Here is a 16304-nt window from a genome sequence, read left to right as displayed (position 1 = left end):
CGGCTGCCGTGCGCTAGGGGCCGCGCGGGCGCCGCGCCCCCATTGGGCACCAAAGCAAAAGGCTCGCCGCCATTGGCCGCCGGCCCCCGGAGCGCCCGCCCAGCGCCGTGACGGGACCGGGATGGAGCGGCGGCACCGCGCGGGGGAGGGAGGGGGGGGGGGGGAGGAGGCGGGGCCCGGAAGGGAGAGCCGCTCTCGGATTGGCCGGCCGCGTTGCCGTGGTTGCCGCTTCTGCCCCGCTGATTGGCCGGGCCGTGTCTCCGTGCGGCAAGGGAAGATTACGGGCGGGGGTCAGATGAGGGGAGGCCGGGCGGGGGCTGAGGGGAAGCCCCGCCCCCTGCTGCCCCCCCCCCGCGCTGTGCACGCGCGGCGGCCGTTACCGTCAGCGTTACCGTTATAGTCACTGTTACCGCTACCGTTACAGTCACCGTTACCGTTACCGCAGTGCCCTGCCACTCCGTCCCCGCCACTGCCGTATATTACCCATTACCGCCAGTGAACCCGGCCCCGGGAGCGAGGCGGGGCCGGCCCCGGGCTGACCGGCGGTGGCGGGGCGGGCAGCGAGCTGCCGTCGTGCCCCGAGCGCCGCCCCGGCGGTGCCCGCAGCGCCTTTGTTCCGCGCTCGCCGGCGTGCCTGGGCTGCCGGCCGCCTGGCCGAGGTGGCCCCGGCATCGCGGTGTAGCAGAGCTGCTTCTCTCGGGGTTTCCCTGCTGGCTGCCTTCATGGCTTCACCGCCAGGGACGGGCCATCGTTTCCCCAAAGGCCGAAAAAATAACGTTTTTCTGGAAAACACTGTTCTGGAGCTCCCCGTTTCTGGGCTAACAGTTGCTTTCCTACCTGTTCTTATCCGTACATTTACATCTTTGCTGCTATGGCAAGCAGCGAGGGCTGCCGGAGTACATTTGTGTAGAACTCTCCGATTATTCTCAGCTTAATCCTTCCCCACCCTGTACATTTTTTATTAGCCCGGTGAATGGACTGCTGCCATGGAGACGTCAAGCTCAGCTCAAAATAGCTAATAAGGCAGAATTAGAAAGGGGAGCATGGCCGGTTCAAAAGGGGGGAAGGGAAAAGGCAATTTTAGGCACCGGCGGATGAGACGCGGCCAGGAGAGTGGGAAGCCACACGGGGAGAGATGAAGGGCTCAGCCACGAAGACGCTGAGACAGTGATGCTTCCTGAGGGGGGAAATGTGGGGGCCAGCTCAGGCAACGTATCCTCCTTCTCTGCCATCCCACGTGCCATTTCATTTCCTTGAAAAGCCTTCCAACCAAGGTTATAAATGCATGCAAAATACAGAGCTTCTGTTATTTTTTGAAAAAGCAGAACAAAGGAAATACGGGGACAAAGGCACCGTGTGCAGTACGTCCTGAAGATCAGAAAGGCTCGTGCTGCAGAGAAGTGCTTGATGTCATTTTCGTTAGGGGGGATCCACCCATGACACAGGCCTCCCAGTGCAACTGGGGGGCGATAACAACCGGTCTCCGATGGATAACGTTTGTGGGTTGTCGTGAGGTAATGGGGACTGAATATCCCAGCAAACGTTGAATGGTTTCAGCAGCCTTCACTGCTCTATCTGTCCTTTCATTATTCCGTTGTTATTTTAAAAATAGTACTTTGAGAAAGGTTCATGTGAATTATAACCGCTGCCTAGACTAGAAGCATTATCCTGCCTGACTGCTTTAACATAAAACTATTTTGGCAGTTAAAATTCTCATTTTTATAAATGGGAGTTATTTCTCAAATCTTTTACACAAACTTCAGTACCGAGAACATTTCCTGACCTGACTACTAAAACCTCAATAAAGTAAACTAAATAATATAGTTTTTACTCTATGGGGGAAAAATAAGAGTTGTGATTATATACCTACAAAAAAGGCCATGCCAGTGTATAATTCAAGTTTTCGATGCACTGTTGTCCCACAGTTCACCAAGAACAGTTTGAGGAGGCTGCTAGAAGGAATTCTATTTCAGAGGAATTAGAGGTTATTATTTTAATTATCTGGTATTTCTTTCTACCACTTACAGGAAGAGCTTCCATCTCCCTAAGCACTTCCTCTCCATTTAAAGATAAGAATTTCCAAGTGGTAATCTAGAGCACGTAATGAGTAAAAACATTGCTATCAGATTACAATTTCTGTATAGTAAGAGGCAAGCACCAATGCCACATAATCAAGCACCTTGTGTATTTCTAGACATTCAAATACACCCACATGCACTCTTGAGAGACACTGTTAATGTAATCACAGCAAGCAAATTATTTGCCTTTTCTTTACTGTAGGTCATAGATCATCTATCAGAGCTCTGCTGCCGTTTTCTGTGCCATTTTTACAGTCATATTACAATTTTGGTAAGTAAACACCCTTCTCACAGCCTTCTGAGTTTGTTTTGGGTTACAAGCATACTAGTTTCTGTAAGTGACTTTTTTCTGTTTTTACTGCATTTCTTTATGTAGTGTTTTTTGTTGTTGTTGATTTTCTTCTTCAGCTTGCCTTTTTAAATAATTCTTGGTTTTACTGTTGTCCTTCACCTTGGGATGGATTCCTTTTCTCCTTCTGCTTTCTTTTTAAGTTTCCTTCTCCCTTGCTTTTCTCATAAACTTTTACTTCCTTCAGTGTAGATGAGGTGTAGACTAGGATACAATCTTTACATAACATGAACATAATATCATTGTAGATGCAGAGGAATAAGTGCAGCTCAGTGTTAGCAGGTCAGAGAAAACAAAGGCTTTTTTCTAATACTTTGCTTGTGGCACATGCCACAAACGCTACAGTAGCCCGTTTTCTGGTGAATATTTGTCCTCTACTACCAACTGGCCCTGTACATTCAAAACCCAGTGAAACTGGAGGATATCCTCCTCAATTTGTACCTTTGCCTGCCAAAGCTTGTCATCCATAGTACTACAGGAGGCATTTCCAGTTTCCACTGGCAAGGCTGAAAGGAGGATTTTTTTTGTTCCATCATTCCCTATCACAGCTGGGCATAAGCAACATTCAGTGGTTAGTCTTCCGATTTGTGGTTTCTTCTTCATAAACATTTAATGATCACATCCTGATCATGAATTGTTTTTTTTGTTTAACAGCTCATAAAGAGGCAGAAACAGACAAGCATGCAGCTCTTCAGGTAAAAAGAAGGCAGCGCTTGGCTTCCAGCTGCTCAGGACACAGAGGTATGGAAAATGTTCTAGCCACAGGCTGAGAACGTGGCCTCAGCTTTCAGGGAATGCTGTTGGAGCACGAGTTAGGTTGACAGATACTCCTGCTTTGTCTGCAATTATTTTGAGTGCCGTTTGTAGAAGGAGAGGTAACAGAAGCACTTGCCTGTTAGATCACTTTCAATCATTTTTCTCTGATGTGCAGGGCAGAGCTGACACAGTGCACAGGCAGATCCCTCAGGTCAGCATACCCTTTGAGCACAGACAACCGCCTCACATGTATTTCTGTTGGCAGCTTTTTCCTCACCTGGAAGAAAAGCCTGAAGGCAGTTGCTGCAAGAACAACTTGCCATTTAGAGTGCCCTTAGCATGCAGGGTTTCCTGGAGTAGCGTCCTGTGCCCAGCTTGGGTGGCAGGCACAACAGGTCTTCAGCTGGCCCAGCTTTCCATGTCTGTCGCTGTCCTGTTCCTTGCTCTCACTGTCCCGTTGCACATGCTTCATTTTGCGTTCTTTCCTGTCATGCTTTTCACAACGTTTACTTCCTGTCTCCCTTCTCAGGAACCTGTTCACTGTCATTGTTACTCTATTTTTTTTTTCCTCTTTCCAAACTGTCATTTCCAGCTGTCATTCTCCACTCGAGGAACCTGCTGTTTCTAGCAGTCCTTCTTTCTAGTATTAAAAGCAGGCCCCCCAAACTTCATACTCCTTACAAGGGAAACATTACCATTTCCCATATAACGCAATAGCATCTCAGCTCATGTAAGAGGGCAATATCCATCTTACAGATGCCTCCATGTACACCAGAGAAAAAGGTAGGCCATACACTCTCCAGCAGGAACTTCACAACCATCCAACAGACTTTTATCATTTTAGGTTCCTCGCAGAAAACTGGTTTATCACACTCAATTGCAAAGCCAGCTCCAGGAAGAGAGACAAAAGCACATTGGGAAGAGGGGTATGGGACATTCCTGGTCAGCGTCACACTGGTACTGCTGTAAGCTTCCCTCTAGCTACTCACACACCATTTATATTTTAAGTCCTTACTTAAAACTTTATTTGAATAGTGAACACTAGCAGAAACTGTGTTGATTCTCTTTTCATCATAGTAAAATGCCTCTTGCTGTAACATCTGGCATTCTGTACTTCTGTGATCTAGGCTATGTAGTCACTCTTAAAATGAATTTTGACTACATGAAATTGAACAGGGAACACAAGCCAAGGCTTGGCTAGGAATAATTTGTTACATAATTAGCGCAATGACAAGAGTAAATCAGGACCTGTATTCTATCAAGTATGGTAGGCATAGAGATTGTTCTCATGTTTCTTTTCCAACCTGCTGTTTTCAGTTGCTTGCATCCTTCAGAATTTTTCCAATTTTTCATTTGTTTGAAAGCGGTCCTTTTATTTCTAGAAAGTCTGATGGGGAGAGAGCCTTGGATGTTCTTTTGATCAAACTGTATTCACAATAGCTACAGAACTTCAGAAAATTAAATAGATAGCTCTAAAAGCTGTACTGATCTTGGAGATAAGTTGGAGATGAAAAAATATTTGGCAAGTCAAACTGCATTTTTAGGTGACAACATGTTTCAGGATTCGAGAATGGAACCCTGCGATCAGTAAATCTTTTAACGTCATTACCTTGTGAGCCTGGCCTTTTCATTCTCTTGAGCTAGCCTAGATGGGAGAACAACAGCAGGTGACACACCAGAGAGCAGGTGACAAGAGCAGCGTACCCAACAGTGGTGGTGACAGCCGAGTAGCTGGCGCACTGCTGGCAGGAACCGCTCACCTGAAGACTTGCACTAATGTTTAGAGGTTTTAGGTCCATCCAAGAGCTCTACAGAAAGCCACAGTGTTTTCAAGCTTTTGTAGAACTGCTGGGAGGATATTAACATAAGCTGAGAAAGCTGGTTGTGTTCTGCATTCAGGCAAGGCTGTATGTTCTAAGCAAATTGCTCTGTCTGCGTAAGATTAATGACTGAGCTCCTTCTTTTTGTAAGGCCTTGCATAAATTCTCAACATAGAAATTTGGGATCAGCATAATTTTTTTTTTCAGATTTGACAAGTCTTACAGCCTTGAGATGTTGTTACCAACAGATCAAACTCTGGAATGCCACTTTAGCAATAAAAATAGCAGTATCAAGTCTTTATGGTGTCTCCTTGTCTTCGCTTAAATGGTAGTATTCATTCCAGTAAGTCAAAACACTGTTAAAATCCTTTCTTTCAGTGTCTTTAAGTGTCAGTGTTTGATGGAGACTGTGTTCACCATAACACGATAGAATTAGTAACCTCGTTCCACAGTTTTTATGTTTTCCAAAATAGGAACGGGTTTGGGTTTGCAGTTTTCCTTCCTTTTTTTTGTTCCCCCATTTTACTCCTCTTGGACTACACTAATTCTGCAACTAATGCTGCAAATACACTACATATCTTTAACTTGTCACAGGCCCGATATGAGTTCTAAGCCTCTCTTTTGTGAATTTACGCATAGATTACTAAACAAATTATGCAGTCTTTAATCTTACACAGGAAAACCTCTAACTGTTGCAGCGATAATTTAATGTACAAGGTTTTTATATGCTTGCTACATTAAATCAATTAAGAAACACCGAATGGAGCTGGAAATGGTAAGATGTCAATGTTGAAGTTTATTTGAATAAAAAAAAATCAGGATGTTGATTAAATAAGTAACTTACGGAAGCCAAATTTACCATTTTGATGACTGTCAGACAAATTATGGTCATTGTGGTCTATTAAAAACTGGTCTATACTTAATCTGGATTCCAGTACCAAATGCTAATGAACATCAACTATACTTGTTACCTATTTCTGAAAGAAAAAAAAAAAAAGGAATTCTGAGGGCTGTGGCTAGTCCCTGCACACACATGCAAATAACCTAGTGAGCCTGTTTGCCAGCTACAACACTCCTATTTTCATAGCTTTGAGGGTATTTTTCCCACATTTTTTACTCTCTTAAGGTCTCAGACCTCCACTTCTATCTCAGAAAATACGTTAAGAATGGGAAACAAACCAAGCTGCAGTAGTAAACCTAAGGAAAAAAAAAACAACAACCCAGAAGATTCAGTATTTTACTCGGTTAGATCAGGATTACGTCTGACAAAGAAAGAATGCACCAACTAGGATTAGCAGTACAGATAATTGAATTACATAATCGTAAGTCCCTTCAGCCTTTTTTTCTATATTTCAGTTAAATCCAGCACACCACACATGGGAGATCCATGACAAATGCTGAACAGCAAACCTCATTAATATAAGCATCTAAAATGATGGACACTGCAAGTGATCTGCAAGTTCTTTCTTCTCTATTTAATCAATCCATCTTCAAAATCACTTCTAACTATTTTTAATTAGTTTGCATTCTGTTTAGGTACCTTGCATGGGAAGGGCGCTATATAAAACCAAATTAAGTTATAGACACGATCACCAGCATGATTCCCATAACCAATTGTTGCTTTTTGTTTCACGCATTTGGGTGATGTATGCCCCGGGAATTACTCAGCCGTTCAGCCAGTAGTGCAGTTTCAGTACTTTATTTTCAAAGTCTTTTACTAGCTAGTTTAAAACAAGTGAACAAATGAAATGTAAAGTGTTTATTAAATAACTCAGAAGGTAAAGCAAATTGCGTGATTAAAAAAGACGTCACGTTTCTAAAGGGTTTTTACAGCAGAAAATAAATTGTAACCAATAAGCATTTCAGTCTAGCAGCCAAAATGTCCTCACTTTAGTGGAGTTAATTTCGGTCCTCAAATTGTGACTTGTTTTTTAAAAGATACGCTGCTAGAAATTCAATGGGATTTGGCGGTCTGTAAAGAAAAGTAAAGAAGTAATTATTTTTTGTTATATGAAACTAGGTAGCTGAATAACTAAATTACTTTCTCTGAAAAGCAACGTAACTCCTCTCAAACACTTGGAAGCACTGACTCAGGGATGGCCCAACTACCTAGACAAACCCACTAAGTTTCCAGTTTACATCTGGTCAGTAAGTTTTTAAGAAGTTTTTAAGTAAGATTTTAAGAAGGAACTGCTGGTTCCTTATTAAATACTAAAAGTCCTCAACCTGAAGCAAAAAGTTAAGTAGCTTAATTATGTGATCTGTGAAGAATCACCTCCTTTTGTTCATTTTGGATTTGCTACCTGGTAGCTTAATCTTATTACCATATAGAAGAGATTACAAAACAATAATAACTGATTGCAATCCATTGCAATCCAATTGCCTCCATGCTATTCATGATTTAACAGATTCCTAATATATTGTCGCTCAGGAATCCCTTTTCCAGGTTACAGCACTGTCTGTCCAGCCACTCTGTATACGGATGGCATTCCATACTTCTCACCACCTTGTCACTCCTTTCTCTTACTTTTTCACACTGTACTAGAATACAGGAGAATTGGAATTACACATAATATTCAAAATATAAGAAAGCTATATATTTAAATATCAACATGCTTGTTTGTACCCCTTCAAATTCTAAATCCTAGCATTCAGAATTCTTTGATTGAGCAATGCACTGAAATTATTAACAGTTTAAAGATATTTTTCACAAGGGTAATGGTCACTTTATAAAGTTCACACGCAATGATTTAGAAATTGATCAACTTAGAAATACAACAGAACAGCCTACTCTGTAAAAACTCTGCCAGCATCATTAGTAAATGTTGTCAGCCACTTTTTCAAATTTTTACAAATGATCCTTTCCATGACTATACTGCTGAGCTTTGTTCACCATGGAAGTTCATCATTTACTTCTACCCTAGGTCTTGTATAGCACAGCGAGTTCCTCATCCATATAAAGGCTTTTCCTCATCCATATAAAGACTTTTTCATTAATCCCACAACAATCTACTCTCTTTAAAAGCCTTTCGTGACAGACTGTGTCAGAAGACTTCTGGAAATTTAAGTAGACTCTGTCATTTGGACTCCTGCTTACAGGTGCCTTTGGCTCCTTCAGTGAACATCAAGAGACTCATAAAAGTCGTGTTGATACCTCCCAAATGGCATTCAGTCTGCAGCACAACTCCCACAGCTGGCAACTGAAGATGGACATCCTGCCTCCAGGGCACCGTGTACCTTCCTCTTTTGCCTATTTAGCAGCCTGCACGATTAGTTCACAACTAATTCACAGCTCCTTCTGAGGTTAAGATGCTGCTCACTGTTCTTCTGCCTATAGGTAACAGTGAGGTGATTGTGGTCATCGCACCAGGTTTTGATGGTATTTCAGCAAAACGTAGAAATGGTTCGTACGCAGTGTGACTCACCAATAGTTCAGACAAATTCATTTGGATAAGGTGAACAACTGTTTGTTACTTTTGAAGAATTCACCTCTCCATTGACTGATGAGAGATTTGGGGCACCTTGCAGAAGAGCCTTTACTGAAAAGATTAATCATCAGTTTGCTTCTTATTGTGTTACAGACACAGCAGCGTCAGCCTCATCCATTAAAAGTGTTTTAAATCTTACTAAGATGCACGTCAGGCTTGATTTGTCTTTGTTTCTTTCTTTTGAATGGCAAACAGAACTCTATCACCACACACCATTGAAATCTTGTTCAAAACTAGAACAACTTCTCTTGTTTTTGTAAGGTGAATTACGTGACAAGATTAATGAAAAATATTCTTTTCCCTCCAAAAACTTTACAGTAGCACACCTCACTGGAAGATAAGAAATTCATTGAATAACTCTTATGTTAAGTGAGAAGCACATCTTGCTGTGTTCGCTCACAGTATTTATGAACCTATTGTAAACAACCTCTTACAACCATGAAGCTAACAAGACCATGTCTGGTGTGTGAGATCAGAAAAAGTTACATGCTACCCACACCTGAGACCTACTTTCTTCCTGAGAACAGAAGGAACATTTCAGAATCTTACCTCTCTTTTGCAAGAACAGCAAGTCCCTGTAGCAAGATAGGTACAACTGTCTGATCCAAGTAGGCACGCGTGGGTAATGACTGGAGATCCACCTTCTGCTTTGATGTTTTTTCTGCGTTTATTTTCTCATTTTCTACTATCCTCTGAAGGAGTAAGAAGTAAATGAACGTTGGTAACAGTGGCAAGATCTACTTTGAAGCGCAAGCGCAAATAATACCCACTTCTCTGCAAGTTCACTTAAAATAATTTCTTTACATCTTTTAAGAAAACTTAAGTGTGCAGTTTTCTTTGGACAAACCTAAACCAGAGGAGCCTTCTGCTTCATTCTTACATTTTGAGAGAACAATGTTAGGAAGTCCTAAGTTTAATATAAGCAGTCCCAGTTGAATGATTCCTGCACACATGCACTTCCAACACAAATGCTAAAAGCATCAGAAATTTAGGGGAAGTCTGACAGAAGAGACCCTGCTCTACTGAAGTACAGATGGATACTTTAAGATACACAAAATGCTTCCAAGCCTTTTGGTCAAAAGCCGCTGAATCATCTTAAAACTACTAACTGTAGCTAAAAAAAAAAAAAAGGGATACCCTACCACTACCAGTGAACTAAATGTTTTCAACACAACAAACAGGGATCCACCAATATGTGACCAATGGATAGGGTTATGATTCAGTAATGGAAACTTAGGTATAAAGGCAAACAGTTTTCAGAGAGATCAGTAAAAAGGACATTTAAAAAGTTTCTGCATGACGTTAGCATACAATATGAGGTTATAATGGAGGAAGACAGGAGGCATTTCTCTAGTGAGCAGGAAATAAACATCACAGAGTAAATAAACATCTAACCCACGCTGTTACCAGGAGCAGCGAGACTGGATTGTTTCTACTCTCAGGATAAGTAATTAAAGCTAGCCTGAACTATTCTGATCCAATGTTCCTATTTACAAGAGTACCAAAGGAACTCCTTCGTTTGATAATTTCTTAGAAATGCCATCAACTCCTCCTATTCCCCTCCCTGTCATAAAAGTCTGTCTGGCTTTTTGTGGCATAACATGTTTATGGAACAGATAACCATCACAGGAGAGCTCCCAAAGAAATCTCATTAAAAGGTTCATGATTTGCCTCAGCAGCATTTACTACAAAGGAACCTGCCATCTCTTGGTGCAGTTTCCACCTCCCTTTCTTAGGAACATTATGCTGTAAGTTTAGCTTCAACGTTTTCACTCGTGATCAGGATTATGATTTCTGCTGTACTTTAGAGCAACAAAATCGCCGTTACCTCTACGTTTTCAGTGAGTCCGTACTCAGAATGGGGGTTTTCTGGAACCTGTAACACAGCACACGGTCAGCACGGCGCACACGCCGCTTGTACACACACAACAGGACGCACGCACCGAACAACACAATACCTGTGGCTGCCCCTCCATGATCTGCTCCGCCTCCATGACTGGAAACGTGGAAGCCGCTCGATACACGGGCACCTTGGGAGGCAACACAAGACCGGGCAGCGGGATGAGACGGGGACGAGAGCGCCGGCCGAGCGCTACGGCGCGGCAGCGGAGAGCGGCCGCCCGTGCTCCCCCACCAACGGCCCCGTCCCGCTCTCACCGCCGGGCCCAGCGCCCCCCCCCCGCCCACCGCGACTTGTTTTGGCCTCAGGGAAACGGTCGCTCCGGAGCCGCCGCCGCCGCCGCGCGCATGCGCAAGGCGCAGCCCTGCCCACCCCCAGCGGGCGCTGCGAGGGGCGTCGCCCTGGGCGGGGCCTTCTCCCCTCTCAGCCCCGCCATTGGTACTAACAAGGCGTGTAACGAACGAGGCGGGGGAGGGACCTTCCCCGCTGCCCTCAAAGGAGCACCAGAGGAAGAAGGGAAACGCCGCGTTCTTGTTCGCTTATGCTCTAGAGTAACTGATTCTTAATGGTGATGAATTACAGAATCGTCTAGGTTGGAAGAGACCTCCAAGATCACCCAGTCCAACCTCTGACCTAACACTAACAAGTCCTCCACTAAACCATATCACTAAGCTCAACATCTAAACGTCTTTTAAAGACCTCCAGGGATGGTGACCCAACCACTTCCCTGGGCAGCCCATTCCAATGCCTAACAACCCTTTCAGTAAAGAAGTTCTTCCTAACATCCAACCTAAACCTCCCCTGGCACAACTTTAGCCCATTCCCCCTTGTCCTGTCACCAGGCACGTGGGAGAACAGACCAACCCCCACCTCTTTACAGCCTCCTTTAAGGTACCTATAGAGAGCGATGAGGTCGCCCCTGAGCCTCCTCTTCTCCAGGCTGAACAAGCCCAGCTCCCTCAGCCGCTCCTCGTAAGACTTGTTCTCCAGACCCCTCACCAGCTTGGTCGCCCTTCTCTGGACTCGCTCGAGCACCTCCATGTCCTTCCTGTAGCGAGGGGCCCAAAACTGAACACAGTACTCGAGGTGCGGCCTCACCAGAGCCGAGTACAGGGGGACAATCACCTCCCTAGACCTGCTGGCCACGCTGCTTCTTATGCAGGCCAGGATGCTGTTGGCCTTCTTGGCCACCTGGGCACTGCTGGCTCATATTCAGCCGACTATCAACCAGTACTCCCAGGTCCTTCTCGGCCAGGCAGCTTTCCAGCCACTCATCTCCCAGCCTGTAGCGCTGCTTGGGGTTGTTGCGCCCCAGATGCAGGACCCGGCACTTGGCCTTGTTTGAAATGAAGTGCATTTATACCTCTGAGTTTAAAATGGCCAACGGTAACAGGGCTGACTGTTAGCAGAGCGATAAGCAGGATCAACAAACAGGGTGTAAGTGGTCTCAGGTTTGACACTGCAGGGCTTGGACAGGCTCCAGACCAGCACGCTGTCTGTGTGCTGCTTTGGGAACCTAGTGCTGGCAACCATACCTCGTGTCGAGGAGGCCGGGTGGAAACACAGAAGGCAACATCCTGAGGTTGTTTTTCCGAACCCTAAAACAAAACAGGAATGCTTAAAAAAATTCCTCATGCAGAGGAGTGAGAGAGTAAGGGGTGAAGAGGTTGGAAGTTCTCTCCTATGAATTTTTCAATACGTTTTTTGTAGTATGTCAATGCTCAAACTATATGTGGAGTGCCTGAATTTGTTGTAGCAATGGCTACCAAGAAAACCAATTCTTTTACCCCTAATCGCCCCCATTTATACATTCTCTGTTCTGTTAGGGTTTTGCTCTAATAAATGTTAGTGAGAACAGGTTTCTAACCTCCTACGCAATGGTAAGTTTTGATGTCAGGGTAGCTGTACATTCTCTTTGCTACAACTGTGGTGATTGCTCCAATTTGTACATCTCGTGCTGAGGTACCACAGTCTATCTCTCCTGTATTTTGTCCTCGCGTGGCAGGCTGAGGCCTCCTCCTTCAGGGTGAAGTCACGTCAGATGGAAGAGCTGACCTAAGAGTTGCCCGCTCCCGAAAACAGGTCTCGCTTCTTCCCCCACCCTTTCCTGGTGTTCATTAGGAGCTCTGCTAAGGTAGGTCAACTCAGTAAGCCAACAGAAAACCATCCATTGTTCTGATTTGAGTTGGCTTTTTATTGGTTGTTTGTTTAAGGCTTTTTTAAAACGGTATTAATTTTATGCTAGATTAGTAGTGTATTCACTGAAATTGTCCATGAACTTAAAGCCAACTTAAAATAGGAGGGTAGGGTGATCAAACTGACTCACAGATCACTCGAGTATTTAATATTTGTAGTAGCAAATTGGTTTTGTAGGTTCTCACTAAAAGCATTACCATTTGTTTGCAATTCCTGACATGTCTACTTCTTAAACTGTGTTTTGACTTAACAAATTATTCCCCTAACAGGTCCATTGTTTAGTAGTATATAATTCTATTACTATGACAAAGACAGATGCCTTACAAAAGTTACATTCTTCTTCTTTTTTTTTTTTTTTTTTTTTAATAACAGTACCTGAATAGATTGAGTAATCAGGGTTGTTTGAGACTTGTCCACAAACTCCTCCTGCCATTCCATCTGTCCTTTGATTTATTGGTAATATATTCCTCCGCTTTCTCTTCTGTTACTTTGCACAGAATTGGGTGACAGAGGCTGTAGGTGGATAGTCTGTCACATGGCTTACGGCACTTCATGTTTTTGAATGCTACAGAATAATAACGCTGCTTGAAGTTTCAGGAAGCTTATTGGTATTCCAAAATTTGTTAAAATTTTTAGGAAATTCAGTTTGTTAATGAGTAGTGCAATGAATAAATTCAATTTGATAATCAGTAAAGAAGTGTCCTTTACTGTTTGTTTTTTATTATTTCTTTTTTGTTTTTTTTTGAAGGAGAGGTGTACTAGGAGGATATAATAGTTACCGTTTGTGGTTATGGATAGATTGGAGAACACTTATAACAAAGTGTGTTTTTTTTTTGATAGAAGCACGTCTTTCGTGACAAATACAGAAAATAAAATACTTAGTGAACATTATTGTGTTTTTTTTTTTCACTGAGGTTTACTTCAAGTGTCATGAATATTTTGTTACATGTTGTTGCATGTGTTAATTCTATATTTTATACGTTAACACAACTAATACTGTTTTTAAAATATTAAATTTATTAAAATATTAAATATTTGTTTATTTTTAAATATTTTATAAATATTTTTATAAAAATATATATTTAAATAGAATTTTAAAATAAATAAAAACTATAAAAATATTAAAATATTAAAAAAATATTTTTTAAATAAAGCTACCCTCCTCATTTGAGAAAAACAATACACGTTACCAGGAATATTTGTATGTGGCATCAGCAGACACGAAAGAAACATAGTTTAATAATAATTTAGCAAAAGAAGATTAAGACATTTGGGACAGTAGTCATTTGAATTTGGTGTGTCCCCTTAGTTATACCCTTCCCCTGCCCCTCCAATTCTGTGTTATAGAGTGGGGCAGGTGATGCACTGAACTAATTCCTATCTTCATAAGCCTTGGGGACAGACTAGATTACTACGTACAGTTCTGGGCTGTGGAAGGACGGCCTTTGGTTACGTGAAGTCCGTGCCTCAGTGCTTTATCTGTGGGACCGCTGGGGCGGGACTGCGGCGCAGAGGGGTTTGTGGTGGCAGCGAGTATGGCCGTAGCAAGAACACGAACAAAAATCTTGCTGGGGCGGCCGTGCCCGGGCCGACCCGTCCCGGCCTACAGCTCCCGTCAGGCCGCGCTCCGCTTCCCGCGGCCCCGCGCCGTCCCCGCGCCGCGAGGCATGCCGGGAGCTGTAGGCGCCCCGCGGCGCCATCCCCGCCTCCTATTGTGGCCCGGCCCGCGGCGCGCCGGCAAGGGCGGGGAGGGCGGAGGGGAGGGGGGGGGGCGGTCGTCGGGGCGTCGCCGCCGCCGCCATGGCCGGTTGTTGTCAGTCGCTGGCAGCGGGGCATGGCGACGGCGGTGAATGAATTCCCCGGGCGGCCGAGGGAAGAAGAAGGGCTCAGCCGGCTGCGGCTCCGCGGCCTCCCCCTCCCCGCCGCCCGGGCCGGCTCCCCCCGTGCCGCCGGCGGGGGCGGCGGCGGCTGCAGCAGCGGCGTCCCCGTCCCCGTCCCCGTCCCCGTCCCCGTCCCGGTCCCGGTCGCCGCACAAGCGGAACCTGTACTACTTCTCCTACCCGCTCGTCGCCGCCTTCGCCCTGCTGCGCTTCGTCGCCTGCCAGCTGGGGCTGCTCCTCGCCTGGCTCTGCGAGCGCCTCTCCCGCGGCGCCCTCATGGCCGCCAAGGGCGGCGGGGCCGCGGCCGGCGGGGCCGAGCCCGGCGGGGCGGCCGAGAGGGTGCGGGCCTGCCACAAGCGGGCCTTCGAGTGCATCTCCGTGGCGCTGCGCATCGACGAGGACGAGAGAGGTAAGGCGGGCCCCCCGGGGCGGCCTGCGGGCAGCAGCAGCAGCCCCTTCTCCGGCAGCCGCTGCGCCTGTACTGTAACCTTCCACAAGCGTCCTCTTACAGCCACCGTCACTGGACCGTGGGTGTTCGCTCTTAAATTAAATAGGAGTGAAGATGATGTGCCCATCTTTTTTTTTTCTTTTGTCCAAAGCGTTTCAAACCCCCCTAATAACAGTAGCAAACATAAGTGCGTTTAATTTAGCCATTCAGCCTAAATACAGCAGCACAGCATCCGAGAGGTAGCCTTGTGGGGCGTGCTGCGCCGGGCTTTTAAATTCTCTGGAAACGTCAATAGGCCTTATTGTGCGCTTGCAGCTCCGCTTTAATGCAGTATCCCAGAGGAGGAGGTTAAAGTATTGCAGTGGGCTTTCAATGAAAGGGACGTGCTGAACGCACCATAAAAGCGAGGTGTGTGTCTTGCTTTGCCTCGACGGTTTGGGAGTGGCAGTGGTAATCTCTGGGGGGAAAAAGAAAAAAGAACATCATGTGCATCGTGGTTAGTTGCCAAGAGATGCACGGTGTCAGAGCACTGAGGCTTACAGGAGCAAAGCGAGAAAGAAGGTGAGGTAGCTTAGTGCCCCAGTGTTGTCCATGACTACTCTGTGCAAAGTAGCCAGGCATTCAATTGTCAGATACAAGGCACAGCAGCGCAGCAGGTAATTTGGTGGTTTTAGGGGTAAACCTTCAGATCTTGATCCTTGTCATAGATTTGCTTTATGGGTACTTTATATTTGTCACATATGAATTAGCTGTACGGGTCATATATTTGTAAGAAAAAAAACTTTGCTGCTAGCACAAACAGTTGCAAAGCTGTTTTAATTCTGTAAATGCAATATTCATCTCATTGAGAAGGAGCTCACTTTGTTTTAATGCATAGATTTGTTACTTGCGTATCTGTTTTTAATGGCTGTACCACCTGAATATGTGTATAGCTTTTAATTTATTTGTTAATTAAATGGATTTTCATAACTTCCAACAGAAAATAATATATTAGGTATAGTATATGAAATCATTGGGATTTCTGGACTGCTTAATACCCTGTCAGTTACGTGGAGTTGTTGCTGTTCTGGAGGCTGCGTATACTTCAGTAGTTACTGCATCAGTTCTGATAACTTACACTCCTGAATTATTGGTAAAATTGTTATTCTTGCTTTGGTATCTTCAAAATCAAGCTTAATACTCCATTTTTCCCTGGGCAACCACACCGAGGAGGCAGCTGTGGTGTGTTGACCCCAGTCAGCAGCTGAGCACCCGGAGAGCTGCTCAAGTGTTCCCCTCAGTGGGGTCAGAAGAGAGCAGGGAGAGCAAAAGTGAGAAAACTTGTGGGCTGGCGTGAAGGCAGTTCCACGAGTGAAAGAAAGGGGAGAAGGGAACAAGTGATGGAAAGGC

The 16304-nt window shown here is 44.8% G+C and overlaps 2 protein-coding genes and 1 long non-coding RNA gene across 10 annotated transcripts in view; 2 read left to right on the top strand and 1 right to left on the bottom strand.

Moving 5' to 3' along the window:
- Nucleotides 1–162: 162 nt before the first annotated feature.
- LOC308191689 lies at nucleotides 163–9034 on the top strand. Its single transcript, XR_013948208.1, has 3 exons — nucleotides 163–2349; nucleotides 3082–3168; nucleotides 8103–9034. It is a non-coding gene; the product is annotated as an uncharacterized lncRNA (long non-coding RNA).
- DPY30 (dpy-30 histone methyltransferase complex regulatory subunit) lies at nucleotides 6687–14776 on the bottom strand. Of its 4 annotated transcripts, XM_080584360.1 has the most exons (6): nucleotides 14648–14776; nucleotides 11927–11989; nucleotides 10450–10521; nucleotides 10320–10367; nucleotides 9041–9183; nucleotides 6687–6975 (listed from the first exon to the last, which is right to left on the bottom strand). In XM_080584360.1, the coding sequence occupies exons 3-6, from the start codon at nucleotides 10483–10485 to the stop codon at nucleotides 6903–6905; spliced, it is 300 nt and encodes a 99-aa protein (XP_080440486.1). In that variant the 5' UTR covers nucleotides 10486–10521; nucleotides 11927–11989; nucleotides 14648–14776; the 3' UTR covers nucleotides 6687–6902. The 4 variants fall into 4 exon arrangements, with proteins under 4 accessions (XP_080440486.1, XP_080440485.1, XP_080440483.1 ...); XM_080584359.1 differs by lacking the exon at nucleotides 11927–11989 and having other exon boundaries at nucleotides 14648–14666; XM_080584357.1 differs by lacking the exons at nucleotides 11927–11989; nucleotides 14648–14776 and adding an exon at nucleotides 10679–10743.
- Nucleotides 14319–16304, top strand: part of SPAST (spastin) — a 37219-nt gene continuing 35233 nt past the window's right edge. For 3 of the 5 annotated variants that reach the window (XM_080584343.1, XM_080584340.1, XM_080584339.1), the window contains exon 1: nucleotides 14321–14876. In XM_080584343.1, coding sequence (XP_080440469.1) covers nucleotides 14438–14876 — 439 coding nt within the window. In that variant the 5' untranslated portion in view covers nucleotides 14321–14437. Of the gene's footprint in view, nucleotides 14877–16304 lie in introns of all 5 variants that reach the window. The other 2 variants (XM_080584342.1, XM_080584341.1) reach the window with 2 other exon arrangements.

The sequence above is a fragment of the Anser brachyrhynchus genome (genome assembly GCF_964034855.1).
Source record: "Anser brachyrhynchus genome assembly, chromosome: 3".
Lineage (NCBI taxonomy): Eukaryota > Metazoa > Chordata > Aves > Anseriformes > Anatidae > Anser > Anser brachyrhynchus.
Note: the sequence above shows the minus strand (reverse complement) of the source record. Positions and strands in the feature narration are given on the sequence as shown.